This window comes from Daucus carota, chromosome 4 (genome assembly GCF_001625215.2).
Source record: "Daucus carota subsp. sativus chromosome 4, DH1 v3.0, whole genome shotgun sequence".
NCBI lineage: Eukaryota > Viridiplantae > Streptophyta > Magnoliopsida > Apiales > Apiaceae > Daucus > Daucus carota.
Genome location: NC_030384.2, coordinates 24,973,918 through 24,989,100, shown reverse-complemented (window position 1 = coordinate 24,989,100; position 15,183 = coordinate 24,973,918). Strand labels below are relative to the sequence as shown.

The window sequence follows — 15,183 nt, the reverse complement described above, 5'->3', positions numbered from 1 at the left end:
AGGAGAAAATAGTTACTTAAAAATTGTACAAATTGTACAGTAGGAAACATGATAAATAAGTGAATGGATTTTAGAATCGTGATTTCATTTCATCGGGTGAACCGATTTTATATGTAGATGCATCATTACTCCTACCCACAGGTTAAATAGTTTGAACTTTAAATCATAGTCGTGGTTTGAAATATTTTATTGCTAATGTGCAGCTTTTTCTTCAATTCATTTCTGTACAGTATCATTTGTATCATTTTATGGATGTCCTGTCCTATACATTTCAAAAATAAATAAAACACTACAGCATCAATTACATTTTTCCAACATCTTCATTTTAGAGTAATATAAACTCTACCCCACTACTTTCCTCCACTATCACGAATTTATAATTAAATATAAATGAAATCCATTATTTTACCCACTTTTCATCTAATTTTACTATTTTTTTTACATTTTTTTTTTGTCTCCGTTAAAATGTATCTAATAGAGGGAGCATTTATCTATCTATATATTATTAAAAAGATTATACTAAATTATTTTTAATCACCTTTTTCACATTATTTTGAATATATATATAATATTATTTTGAAAATTAAAAAATATTTAATAATTATAAAATAATTATTCTATTTTTAATTACTAGGATTCTGTTGTAACAAGTTTTCGGATGTCTAAAAATATAATAAAACAAAAATTAAATTATATATCATCCAATTTAAAATCTAATATTTTGGATCTTAAAATATAATGGTTAAAACACAAAATGTTCCGATTCATCAAAATTTACATAATTCAGTTTGTTTTTAATTATTTCAGCCAACTTAGTTGGAGACACCGGGCGGGCAAGAAAAACTTGAAAGGAGTCCCTATTTTTACCAGCTTATTGGGCCAAAGAGTCGGCAAACTGAGTAAAACCCACAGAAGCCCAGAACCCAACTAAGTCCAAAATAATCAAAAGCCCAAACCAACCTTTCCTTGTTTCATTTTCCGAAAAGTATCCAACACGATTCATCAAATTGCCGCCCACTCACAAATTCCCGCCTATAGAAAATCCCAATTTATCCCAAACACACACACACACACATATTACAACAGGCACAACCCCTGTATCTATACATCAATATCTTCTGCAATTTAACCTCCCCAATTCTCTTATACCCAAATCCATAAAATTCACAAGAACCCCAGAATCAAGAAAGCAAGAAAAGTTGAAAGATGTTTTATTCAAACACTTTCTTGGCAAGAAAAGGGCCTCTAGGGACTGTTTGGTGTGCTGCTCATCTGCAAAATAGACTCAAGAAGTCTCACATTACTGCTACTAACGTCGCCAGGACTGTTGGTTAGTTTCTTTTTTATCTTTAATATTTTAATTGTTTTTTTTTTGTGTGTGATTAGATTACAGTTTCTTGACGGGGTTTTGTTTTTCTTGATGACCCAGATGGGTTTTTGTGGAAATATTGTCTTTTGATTTGGTTTTAGTGATGGGTTTGCTGAAAGATGAATTGGATTCTTTTGAAGTCATGGTCTTTGTATGTTTTAGGATGTGCATTAAGTTTGAATTTTTGTTGTTGTGGAGCATGAATTTTTAGGGTATAATTGTGGCAAAAAACCGATTTTGATTGGTTTTATATGATTTTAGTGATGGGTTTGGTGAAAGATGAATTGGAATTATTTAATGTTCCGATCTTCATATGCTTTAGGATGTACATTAATTTTGAAGTTATGATTGTTGTCTAGATTGAATTTATAGGGTATAATTGTGACAAAAACCCATTTTGATTGGTTTTAATTTTATTTTTATTTTTCTTGTAATTGCATATGAATTTACTTATGATTTTATTTATAGTGTTTAATTCTGATGAAAGAATCTGTTTTTTATATTGTTTATCTCAGTACTTGCAGTACAGTTTATATTCTTTTCTTAATGTCCAGAATGTCTTTTTCTTGAAAAGTTTGTATCTTGATTAGATTCTGGTAATGGGTTGTTGGGTTTTACTGACAGATGAATGACACTCGCTTAAATATTTGACCTTTATCAGTTATAAGGGTTATTTTAAGTGTATAATTCTGATAAAAGAATACATTTTGATTTGTTTCAATTGTTTGACATTTTTTTTGTGTTCTTGTGTGCAATCAATTCATTACAATCCATTATTTTGGTTTAACTGCATTATGTATATGAGTTGGAAGTCCAGTTGGATGACTATTAAAAGGTTTTCAAGGGATATACTCACACTATATGATTACTTCATTATCTTTTGAAAGTTTGGTGAAAAATTATGACTTTTTTCCCTCTTTCTTGGTTTATCTCTTTGGATCTCTTATTGCATCTCCTTACATGTTAATGCCTATCTATCAGGCTGTACTGTGTGCACTTTATCTTGTGTAAATTTGTGCATAAAAGTGAGTACTATTCTTTCGTGCAAACATTATAATACATTATTATATATGCATTCAGAAAAGTAATGCCACAGATACATGCAATCAATTTGCATTATCAAACATGGTTCAAATTTGTTCTTTTTTTTTTTTGTGCAGAGCGCATTATGTATCCAGAACTCCCTATAGCGCTGAGGATGTCAGGGCATCTTTTGCTTGGTGTTGTTCGTATATACTCGAAGCAAGTTGATTATTTTTGCCAAGACTGCAAGGTGCTACTTTTTGGGGTGAAAAAGGCTTATACTTCGACAAATGTTAATTTACCTGAAAATGCAACTCATGCAACACTAGAATCCATCACTTTGCCAGACAACTTTCAGTTAGATGTCATGGATTTAGATGACAACTTTGACAGTGAGAGGTAGTTCGATTACCCATATTATCTCGTGTGTAATAAATTAGTAGATATTGACTATAATATAAATTGATTACAGGTTTCATGACAAGCATTTAAGGAGCCGAGAAGAGATAACTATTGAAGGTGGTTTATTAAAGTGTTTCATGCCTTCTCAACAAATTATTGTTGCTTTCTTTCTTCCTATTGTTTAATGTGCAATGTTTTGGCCTCAGATAATTACATTTCAATTTTGCAGATCAAATTCCGATTGGACAAGATCCTTATATAGTTGTTTCTTTCAATGAGGTAAAAATGTTTACTTTAACTTCATATCTAGTTTAATCAATGAATTTTCTCCTTAAAGGAAAGGTTTGAGTAAGGATTTCACTCACACTCTCTTTAATGCATCAGGATGTTTCAAATTCTAATTCGGAAACGGGATACCAGCCAATGCATGAAGAGTATGCTTTTCAATACTCCATTTTTATTCCTTTTTCATCAGCATCCACAACTGTAAGATAATCTTATTTATTTGCAATTACAGTACTCGTCTTCGTACACCTGTGAGTACAAGTGTCGGTGTCCAAGATCCTGGTCCAAGCAATCAGGCGGGACTTGAGGACATAAGTACAAGAAGTATGCCGGATATTGAAGTCATGCGTGATGCTGATCCGGAAACTGAAGTCATGCGTGATGCTTTTCCTCACCCTGAAGATATTCCATCTTGGATAGACCCAAAAGATGACAAACTGGAACCAGACATTGCTGTGATGGATGAGGTTATGAATGAACAGGACAATCATACACCTAATGTGGAATTTAATTTAAGTGATGGTTCTCGCCCAACTGAACGACGTGAAGAGCCAATTTCTGCAGCGTTAGAACAAGAACCTGCTAATTCTGGTTCACACAATGTCACTGGTGGGTTCAAATTATTCCATTTACTATGCATTTTATATTGGTCATCTTTTATCTGTATAGTCTATTTAAAAATGACTCCTTTTCAGTTGATGAGCATGTAACGCCTGAAATGGCACTTAGATCATCCCCACCTGCCGAGCAGCCTAACAGAAGACCGAAGAGGAGAAGAGTGCGTTTTGATGAAGTAACTGTATTAAGTAATAAGTAAGTTCTAATTTGTATTTTACAAAAGAAAAGATTGAAATATATTATTACACATTTTACTTTCATATTCTCTCATCAATCCATGTCTCTGTTATAAATTAATATCACATGGCATGGATCTTTCAGGGTTATGAAACAGAGACTGGATGATAGTAGTAAAATTGTGAGGACAAAGAAGCAATGTTATAGGTTAAAGTTTGACGGAATATTCTCTGCCCCCATACATACTGGTGTGTATTGCTTTTCATTAGTTACTCCACTTTGTGCTAGCTTGTTTTTAAAGGTTTTTTAAAGAATATAGAGAAAAAATAGAAGAAGCTTTTTGTAAGGTATCTGTATCAAACTTTTCAGGGTTATGCAATGATCTGCGTGATGCTCTTAATAACGACTTTGTTTCATCAAAACCTTACCTGGCTTCAGTAGAGGAAAGCTCTCCTGCTGTTGCAGAATCATCACGTGCTGTGCATGATACTCCTGATGAAATTGAACGCCTCCGTAACAATGAAATACCCACCGAAAGCAATATTTTGCATGATCTTATGAATTCACCAAGTAGAATTGTGCCTTCTCCCACCAAATCGATGTCCTCTCCAACTGGAAGAGATGATAACCCTTCTGCATTTGACCCTGAAAGCGCATGGACTAACCCTATGGAAACAACCATAGGGACCGTATCAGATCGGGGAGCATCTACTGGACGTCTTGGGTCGGACATGGAAACACCACTTACAATGTTGAATGAGCAATCAGGGTTCGAGAACACTTGTCTTTCTGATATTCCTGAGCTAATGAATTCTAGAGATGGGGTAAATATATTTTGTTATCATTCAGTAGTTCCTTTTGGGTTTCTTATTACTGTAACCCTCGTTTAATCATTACTAAACTGTAACACTTTCTACGCAGGAGTTGTCCTTTTTGGCAGAAGATGACCACACCCCAGCTGGTAGGTTGACTAATATGTTAACTATACATACTAATTAAGAATTCTTGTGTTTGTGTGTGTGTATACATTGAACCCTCGACGTCCCGTAAAGTAGTGAAGGTGATATCACCTTAGCAAGAGTAAAGAATTTTTCTTACTGTACATCTGTGATGCCTAATTATTACTTACATGTGCTTATATAGGAACACAGGGAACTCCAGACTACTTCACAAGACAGCGATCAGGAGCATCAGAAGTTGACATGTTATCTGTGAGATCAAGGTTACTCTCGAAGAATCTATTTGTTTGATTTTCTTTTTCTTTTTCCATACCATTTTTGTTTTGTCAGAATCCTGCGTTTTAATAGGTACTGTTTATAAATTAATATATGCAGAGCTGTGGCTAAATTCTTAAAAAGCAAATTATCGGTCACACCTATATCTGAGAGACAATCTGAAGATCTTAGTTTAAACAAGATCTTGGAAGGGAAGAGAAGAAAAATATCTGCTCGAATGGTTTTTGAGACACTGGTAAGACTATATATTAAATTGCCAGCATTCGGCACCTAATCAGAGCTTTAAAACCCATTATGAAATAACTAATAAGCAAGCCCATTTATATATAAGTTACCCAGTAGATACTGATGTGTGTACAATATCTACACATTTCTTCTAGGTTTTGAAGAACTGTGGACTGGTCGATTTGCAACAAGAAGAGCCTTATGGTGAAATTACTTTGAAGCTAATGCCTAAACTGGCAAAGGATCAGTCTTTAAGCTAATGTGTTTGACATATTCAAGTATCTTAGGTAACAAGATGTTCAAGCATTCAATGTAGTTCTATCATTCTATGCTTTGTTACATTGTTAAGTTTGCAATAAGTTCGAAGAGTAATTATGTGTCTGTACAGTGTAGGTGGAAGTATAGTGTAGCGCAACGTATCCTTGTACAAACACATTGCCGTGCTGAAATGAATGAGAACTGCAAGACTATTCCAGAGCTAAAACTTGCAGAAATTAACTCTACTCAGGCTCCAATCTGAAGGTGGTAGAATCGATGATATTATTATTGCAGTGAGCAGTTAAGTTATCTGTACAAGCAGGAATTTCTTTAATTTTTTTTTTTTTGTTGGCTTATTTAGTAGTACGAGTAATTATCCTGCTGGATTTTGTTGTATAGAGTGCATCGGTGGAAGAAAGTGGTTAAATTTGAACTTGTTAAGAATCAATTTTATTGCTCTTTTTAGGTTAATAAACGATTAATATAGGTAAGAAGTCAGATATTTTGATGTGCCATCTTGTGTTAAAATGTGGTTGGTTTCTCATGTTATATTTTCCACATTAAAAAAAAATATTACAATAGGCATGCTTCACCAAGTAATATTAAAATTGACATAAGTTCTAATATTTTCTTTGTGTTGGGTTTTGATATAATGAATTGATTGTTAAATTTTCAAAATCTTCAGCACTAATAATTTAGGAACTGTTCTAGGTTTTCTTGCAAAGTAACTGTTGCTGATGTATAATTTTATTATTTTAGGATAATTATTTGTTTAAGATTGGGAAAAGTACTTGTGCGATTGAAAAAGAATAGAAAAACACGTTGAGGTGCTTGATCAAATATATTGACTTTATTTCACCGTCACTATAGAGTTATTTGGTGAGATCGGATAAAAAGAAGGTAAAATACAAAAGAAGATAGGACTGAGTTTTTTAAGCGTTAGCGACAAAGAAAAATACCAACGGGGAACATTCTTCATCAGCAAGCGTCCAGCTCCCATCCCAGTTTCATGTTTTCTAATAAAACCCGGTCTCTTTTGTGTAGTATTGTAAAAGACGGAAATCAGATTTAATGAGTAAAGATATTGAATAAGGATTAATCGAAAATTAATCATATGATTAATTAAATAATCACAGATTTAATTAATTCGACGAGTTATGAAACATGGATTAATAACGATTGATTATCGATTTAAATATGGTCTTCTCGATGTAAATCACCACGTTAAGTGGGCTATTTTTATATATATAATCATTTTTAAATTTGTCCCCGGACTAAAAAATTAAAAATAAATAAATTATACTTATTATTTTTTTCTCAGCCGGGGCTGGCGCGGGGGCTAGCCCCCCCTTGGTTCCGCCCCTGGCTAGCACAGGGATACCAGAGGCCTCTCTACAGTTTCTGTAAGCTGCCACAGCCCACAGCTAGTTCAAAACATGCAAGATGTTTTAAGTTCTTAGAGATGTCATTTATATTGTAAATTTAGAATTGTCAAATTGTGTTTAAAATAAACACGACAGAGATCAATATCTAGTCTACATGTGGCGTAAGATTTTTGATCATAATCATTGATCAAGACAGACAGTATTATTAGAAATATATAATTCAAACTTTTATTTGATATATTGTGGTTATTAAAAATGGATTTATATAATGACTGACTTTCAATATAAGTACTCCAATAATGCTATAAATATCTTAGCTACTTCTCAGATTGGGTCTATTTTACTTTCCCAGCAAATTCCAAGATTCTTCTAGGAGAGGTCTCTCAAATGCCTATAAAAGAGAGAGTGATAACTGATAAGATGAAATGCACCACAAAACACACCATATACAAAACGCACTAGCTCTTTTTCTTTCTCCTTGTCTTCTCCACTGCTTGTTTTTGAGCTAATCCATCCATTTACTTTTTATTTCTGTTCTAAAAGTAGGTTATTAATCACGATTAATCACCGATTAAATTCGCCGAACTGATCAAATATCCGATTGTTCTATTAATCATCCGCTTAATCCCCAATTAATTATTGGTCAGTGAGTTCACTGATTAAGTCCGATTCTCGTTTTCTACAACACTGTTTTTGATACACATAATAATATAAAGCTTGTTGCATATACAGAAAATATATATGGGGTATTTCTCAGGTATGTTGAGTTGTTTCCAGCCGTCTTCATCTGCGCGAGTGAACGATAAAGAAAATGCGAAAGAGGCGCAGGAGCCTTGTTCATCATCCAACCACAGGTCGAAAAACAAATCAAGTGGAAGCAAAGCTCCGATCCCACTTTCATACTTCCCTGTTAATTCTCGTCCATCTTTTCTCTGATGATATACATCTACTTCAATTCAATGTTCGGATTATGAGGAACTACTGATATACATGCACTTTCGTTAAATTTGGGAATTATAAAGAACTACTGAGGCCAGAGGTTCAAGTCTAGTGCGTATTTTTATGATTTCTGGTCGGGATTGGAATTTGTACCTAGCCTGCAATCTGCATGTACAAATATCCAACGGTTGATCTATTATTGATCAAAGCAATTATTATTTTGAGCCGTAAAGAGTAAGATAATTTTATTATCTAAAATAGTTATCGGTTAAAATAGTTATCGGTAGTAGTTTGACTACTCGAAAGAGTAAGATAGTTTTGTTATTTAAAATAATTAGCGTTAGTAGTTTGGATACTCCACTATACTACCTATTTAATTGAATAGATGTATAGGCGTGTTCGGGAGGTATTTTCTCTTTTCAATTGTGAAGGTTGATTTTTTCGATACATATATTTGTAAATATTATTTTAGATACATATATTAAGGAGGTCTTTTTTGTTCGTTATTTAACAAAAAATACGGCTTTATTCCATAAACATGAATGATTTAATATTTTTGTCCAGAGATAAATCATTATTTCCAAAAAATAAGGTTAACCAAATAATTTTATAATTTATAACAATGTAATAATGAAATCGGTACTTATCTATGAAATCTAAACCTAAGTTCGATAAGGGTTAATGGACCCATGTGGGTTTGACACATAAAAATACCATTCTGTAACTCACTTATATCAAAGAAAGCTCGGGTTTTAAAAGATCGGTTCGGATTTGAACTCAAGTCCAAATACAAGAAAGTAGTATATCTTAAAATATAACTCCAGTCAAATTAAATGCGGGGTAACGAACTCGTCTCAAAAATTTTCAGACTCGATTTGTCAAATTTAAAAAGTTGTGTATATATTACATTTTTTAATAATCAAACGCTTTTTTTTTTTGAAACCAAGAAAAATTCCATTAATTCAATACTCAGAAACAATGTTCTCCCATACGGACAATGGAGGAGACAAGAATAATTTGTAGTAGCTATTTAGCTCTTAAGGGACATGCGCCATCTCGTTAGCTTGCTTTCTAAGTGTAAAAACAGGTCGGGTCTATAGTGCAAGATGTCTCGGCAAAACTCGAATACATGACCAGTTTTGCGATCCCTTACCAGCTGATTTTGAGGGATACGAGTAACAAGAATGATCTTTGTATCTTTGAATTTACGGTCCAGATATATAATTCAATAATTCTTCATAATCAATTCTTTGATTCAAATTTGGATTATACTTGAAATGTTAGGTGACCGAGACAAGTGAATGATATACTAATAGTGTAATTGGCAACAAAAGCATAAACAGATGAAAAAGCATGCACGCTGATGTAAATAAGTATTAACAAGAAACAAAGATCGATTACAGAAATTGTGTATAGTTTATAGCTTAGCAAACGTGCAATTCTTCTTGTCATGGGCAGTAATTTGGATGGTGAATCGTCCGGCTCCCAGAAGCAGCAGGAATTCTTGGCTCCGCCCTGATTCTTGAGAATTTTTGGGTGCCTAGAAATTCTTGTTGACAATTAATTCTGTAATTAGTCGAATACATTATTATTTAACTATCTTATAATATAATAATTGTGTGTTTTTTCTTTTGAATAAAATATAATAATTGTGTTATTAAATAACTGTATTACAAATTGTTAAGAATGTTAAATTTATTTATTTAATTATTTGAATTAAATACAAATATAATTCCGAATTACATGCACAATATATATTTTTAATATATTAATATTTGTCGAATTTCTTCAGATCTGAATATATCCACGTTTTCTAAAATTTATCAAATTCCCCTGTTTTCGTACCGCGCATTTCCGTACCCATACCCCGCATCCGCAGTACTATGCTTACCGGACTATCCTTGCGTATCTCACATGAGAGTGCAAGAAGGGGAGTGATGGTGATCATGAGCATAAACCACAGGATAGAAATTAGAATAATATGGCTGTGATCCCCACACCAACGGAACCACACCGCCTTCGTCTTTTTTCTCATCCGTGTTAACTTCGGCTTCGGCCGGTCCAACGCTGATCAAATCTCCACTTCCTATTTTCTTCCTCAGTAATTTGGCGAGCTCGACTGTGTCTATTCCTTCCCCGGTCACCTCGATTTGATCCTTTGCGTCCCCGCTCAATGCTACTGACTGCACCCCGAAAGCAGTAGCAGCGATCTTCATGGCTTTGGTGCGAGACTTGTTTTGGTCCACCATTGACACCCTGATCACCACCTTTTGCTGCAATCAAACAATTTTTCAAACACACAGATTAGAACATGATTAGAACGGAATATGGCTAGCCTATGCACAATGCACAAATAAATCATACTCTCATGTCATTTACATAAGTCAGTTGACTTTTTACGGTATTTTTAGAAGGTTTGATTACATATTTAAAATTGATATTTTTATCATTTATTGCTTTTTTATGAATGAAAATATTTATGTTATATTTTATTTAAAAAAAATTACAAAAATATTAAAATTTGTCAAATGGTCAAAGCATCCAAAATTATTAGTATAAAAACGCAACAACCTATATAATGGACTAAAAAGAATAATTAATATAACTAAATACTCTTTAATTTACAAGATTGCATGTGTATGTATATAATACTATTCAAAATCTTATCAAATACTAACTAGTATATATTTACTTTTGATTTATCTTCCAAAATTTAATATTTATAATAAAATATTATTTTTTATATCAGAAAATACGTTAAGAAAATAGAATAATTTTTTTTGTCAAATATTATATGACAACTTTTAATTGATTTCATCACACAAATAGTAACTGCGTGCATACTAATTTTAACTAAAATAAGCAAATTTAATATTTAATAATAAATTTATGATTTTAATATTATTAAAAAATTTAAATAATTATAATATAATTATATAAATTATAAATAAAATATCAAATTTACTTAATAAATGTGAATATATGAATTCTATTTTTTAGTTATTAATGCATTATCTACTGTATTAGTACATTATTCACACAAAACTTGATAGAATAAATGATTTTAACATGTGCCCTTGCACATGTTAGCCCAACCCTAACAATATATATATTTGAAACAACACAACCCTAGTAAAATCACAAACAACATAGATATGTGTGATAAGAAAGTGCACGTACCAGTGTCATGTTGTTGGTTTTTGTTGGAATTGCGGAGGAGCAGCTGCCTCTGTTTAATTTGTGCACTTGTTTGTTTGTTGTGAGAGATTGAATGAGTGAGATTAATGATTGAATGAAATTCCATTTATAGGAAACGTCTGATGAGTGGAAATCTTGTTGGTCCGAATTTAATAAACTTTGTCCGAGACCTAATGGTTGTCACGTCAACGCGGAACACGGTCCATGAAATTAAACTTTCGGTAAGTGTAACAAACTATACTTGGACTTGTCGAGCAAAATAAGAACAACTTTTTAAGTATCCTCTCCGAGAAGCATATGCCGAGCACCACTTAAATTAAATGTTTCTTACTACAAAAACAATTCGTTTAGGTCTACGTTTGTCAAGTTTAGTGACTGCTTTTTTTTCTTTTCTATTATTTTTCTATTATATTGTCAGAATATTCTACGAAAAGGAGTAAAAACCTGTCTTTTTGGAAAAGTAGAAGAAAGATCCTCTCGTTTGCTGATTAATTACTATCCCATTCTTTACGTAGGTTTCCCCATATGGTCAATTTGTTTTTGTTTTCTTGTCTCAACATATATTCATCAACAGAGTAAACTACAATTTTGTAAAGATTTTGGTGGTGTTTGTTTTTCAGAAGCAAAAATTTCTTCCGATTTTTTGTTTTTTTCATTCGTTTGTGTAAAGAAGTAAAAATATTTTTAAGAAGTTGAGAATACCAACTTCTCTCTCACAGCTTCTGCTTCTGCTTCTTTTCTAAACACTTTATTAACTTATTTACTTTTCACTTTTACTCCACTTCTTTATTATAAGCAAGAAGTCAGTTCTTTTAAGTTAACCCAAATGGCCTCTTTGTTTCGTTTCTTTTTGAGCTAAATATCAATTTACTTATCTCAGTGTGGAACCACTATAATGACATTTAATAACTAGTCTTGCTCTCTTTATTTTTCAAGAGAACATTTTATTTCTCACACATGGAATTAGGCGAGTTAAATATATTTAATAGATATTATTTCTTCAAAAAAATATAGCTGATAATATTATTTCTGATATTTATTTTTGGAATTAAACTTCTAGCTAGTAATATAATTTATTTTCAAAACCTAATGTAAATGCTACATAATCAATAAAATACTTAAGATTATGTGTCAAGAATCGGAACTCATCTGCAAGTTATATTCGTTGGTTTTAGAAAACATAAAAACACCCTTCTTTGTGTTGTTTACCACCAACGGCCAATCCAATAATCTCCTAATTAACCAGAGTCTTAAATATAATATAATAAATTATGTCCAGTAATTTAGTACATATGTAATTAGTTCAAGTTCAACAACCAATATATATAATATTTTACTATTAAAGTTTTTTATCATTAAAACACACTATAAAGTCGGAAAAGAAAGAGTGTGTATATTAATTTATTATAAAATATAAGATAGGGTAAGAGAAGAGGTGTCCTAGAGTAATGCTTGAAAATGTTATTCGATCTGGTGATATAAGAGCAACTCCAATAACTTAGCTATTTAGAGTCTTAAACTAAACTATAAGAAATGTGAGAAAAAACCCACTCCAACAATATTCTAGTGGATCCCTAAATCACTAAGATCTTCTTCTCATTCGTTATATTTATCTAATGTTGTTGTATCAAATTTAGCTAAACCAATATTGGGCCGAGTATGTACACGGCTGGATGGGATAAGTATTGTTTGGGTCAATTCCCCTACGCGTGATGATACGACGCGCCTTTTTAGACATGAAGTAAGGACGCGGCCTGCGAATAATGTGTTGATTGACAGATAGTTAGACAAAAAGGTGACTCCATGTTTGAGATATTGGACACATCCTTAGGGGCCTGGTTCAGATGAAATGATGTATTTTGTGAAGAAGACTTTTTCTATGAAGAAGGTGTATTGTCAAAAAAGCAACAATCCGAGGATGTTGAAGGCAACACCTTCGAAGGACATGAAAACTAGCTACCCTTTCAATGCATACGAAGATCACCCCTACGGGGGATATGAAGACCTAGGCACCCGAAGTCCACTAGGCATGATCTACAATCCTCAATCTTGTATTCTGTTGGGTTGTCATCGTGCCGGGGCTCGAAGTGATCACGATTCTTATTAAAGGCCCTCCGGGATGGTATGAAGAACAATCGCATATCTGGATCCCGTATTCTGATGGGTGCCTCATTGGGGGATTGCGATGATCGTATATGCTGATTGTTTAGGGGAAGATCTTACAACCATGCACACTAGTGACTTGTCTTAAGTCGGACTAAAGGTCTGTCCTTACATCCTAAGGATGGTCACGGCTGTACAGGACGCCTCCCTCCATGATATGAAAAGTAGCGGTTAGTTTTACCTCTTATAGGGATAATGCTGAATTCGTGATGTATTTGGATTAGGAGCCAAGTAGTTGGTCTCAGGATTACTCCCTAGCAGAGGAGAACTCTCCTTCCGAGCATGTTAGAACCGTCTTGACAGAAGACTCCTAAAGATCTTTGAAGACTAGTAGACAAGCCACTGCCATGGTTGTGGTCTGATCTCTAAGAGACCTACTTCTACTCAAATTAGAAGTCCTAAACTCTTAGAACTATGTACCACTTGATGCCTATAAATACAAGATACGTATGCATATTAAAATGATATCGAGAGTTAAGAGGACGAGAGTAACCAAATATCCTTTTGATCTAAGCCACCCCTAAATACACGATCATAAATCTTGATTACATCCACGAATCTTATCTTTGTTGATTAAAAAAATTCCTCCATCAACAAGCCTCTCTCCAATCCTAATTAACTCTTATCTTAATGATAAATATTACATACAACTAATATAATTATTTGACGAAATTGCATATTATTAAGTGTGGTATTGCATGTGATGATTTTAGAAGTGCAGTAGTGTAAGTGGTGTCTCGCGTAAAGTGCAAATTTACAAAATGCACTTTACTCGTTAAATTATAAATACGTTTTAGAATACACACTACTATATTGCAAGTCCAATCACAAAGAGCAAGTGTCTTTTTTTTTCTCCGTCCATTTTGCAGACCAAAGGTGCTCTTTTCTAGTATCTAGCAAAGTAACTTTTTTAGTTATAGTTTCCTGTTTGAGATGGAGTGAAAGTAATTAAAATATTATTGTAATAAAACAGAAAGAAAATAAATAAAATTGTCTTGACAAGGCTTGCGCCAACTTCTCATTAATGTTATGTTGACCCCGACAAGCTTTGCCAACTTCTCTTCTTCTCTCGCCGCTTTTATTGTTGCGGGAGAAATGAAACGATCCTGTTTTCAGTTCCGGCTCAGCACTTAAGGTCCGTCCATCTTGTATGAAATGTTAGATTATATTTAATAATCTAATAATAATATGTGGGCATACAAATTAAAGACAATTATATTTATTATGTTTATTCTAATATTGGGCTAATTAAGTGGTCTGAAATAAAGAGCCATTAAGTCATTTTTTTAGGTATGGGCTTTGTAATGTGTAATACCCAATAGTAAGCCTTATTAGGGTTAATGGGTCTGATATGGCTTCTATATAAAGAACAATACACGGTTTTGGTCCCCAAGGTTGTTCCAACCTCTACTCCTCTATTCCCATCAGTTTGAGCAAGATACGGCTAGAGGCGAATCAAGTCTGTGGAAGATCAAGTCCCACAATCCAGGTTATTATCTACAGCTATGGATTCAGGTACGCTTTCGATATACAGTTCTATTGTAACCTTGATAATCTCACATAAGATGATCCTTGGTTATACATATTTAAATCTAACAAGTGGCATTAGAGCCTCTCTTATGTTGAATTATTAGGGTTGATCGTATATATTATATGATTGTTTGATTTTTATGGTTGTATGACATGCGTATGTACACGGAGGAGGTCGTTTTGTCTCTCCCCAGTAGTAACTGTCTTACGGAATTAGTCAGTTCAGTTTTAATCTCTTGTACACACGCCTATGCATTACTCTGAAGTAAATTGATTCGTCTGTACATTACGGTGATGATGTATACTTGATTGGTACAACAAGTTAAGATATTATTTTCTACCATGCGTGCACTTTTCTGGCCACTGAAATTAGTTT

At 33.2% G+C, this 15,183-nt stretch overlaps 2 protein-coding genes across 3 annotated transcripts; one reads left to right on the top strand and one right to left on the bottom strand.

The window, feature by feature from the left end:
- Positions 1-1,007: 1,007 nt before the first annotated feature.
- Positions 1,008-6,025, top strand: LOC108216869 (sister chromatid cohesion 1 protein 3). 2 transcript variants are annotated; one of them, XM_017389724.2, is made up of 14 exons: positions 1,008-1,330; positions 2,530-2,791; positions 2,865-2,911; positions 3,024-3,073; positions 3,179-3,228; positions 3,312-3,688; positions 3,775-3,892; positions 4,019-4,122; positions 4,244-4,698; positions 4,796-4,835; positions 5,018-5,096; positions 5,209-5,344; positions 5,490-5,621; positions 5,728-6,025. In XM_017389724.2, the coding sequence occupies exons 1-13, from the start codon at positions 1,207-1,209 to the stop codon at positions 5,592-5,594; spliced, it is 1,947 nt and encodes a 648-aa protein (XP_017245213.1). In that variant the 5' UTR covers positions 1,008-1,206; the 3' UTR covers positions 5,595-5,621; positions 5,728-6,025. The 2 variants fall into 2 exon arrangements, with proteins under 2 accessions (XP_017245213.1, XP_017245212.1); XM_017389723.2 differs by having other exon boundaries at positions 1,009-1,330; positions 5,723-6,025.
- A 3,615-nt stretch (positions 6,026-9,640) lies between these two features.
- On the bottom strand, positions 9,641-11,272 carry LOC108218240 (heavy metal-associated isoprenylated plant protein 46). The gene is made up of 2 exons (XM_017391147.2): positions 11,097-11,272; positions 9,641-10,189 (listed from the first exon to the last, which is right to left on the bottom strand). The coding sequence occupies exons 1-2, from the start codon at positions 11,103-11,105 to the stop codon at positions 9,827-9,829; spliced, it is 372 nt and encodes a 123-aa protein (XP_017246636.1). The 5' UTR covers positions 11,106-11,272; the 3' UTR covers positions 9,641-9,826.
- Positions 11,273-15,183: the final 3,911 nt, after the last annotated feature.

What these genes read in the sequence shown, in the direction of transcription:
- LOC108216869 (XM_017389724.2), top strand. Translation starts at nt 1,207, where the DNA reads ATGTTTTATTCAAACACTTTCTTGGCAAGAAAAGGGCCTCTAGGGACT. An exon ending in AGAAGAGATAACTATTGAAG is followed by an intron (nt 2,912 to 3,023) that starts GTGGTTTATTAA and finishes TCAATTTTGCAG; the next exon opens with ATCAAATTCCGATTGGACAA. An exon ending in CTCTGCCCCCATACATACTG is followed by an intron (nt 4,123 to 4,243) that starts GTGTGTATTGCT and finishes CAAACTTTTCAG; the next exon opens with GGTTATGCAATGATCTGCGT.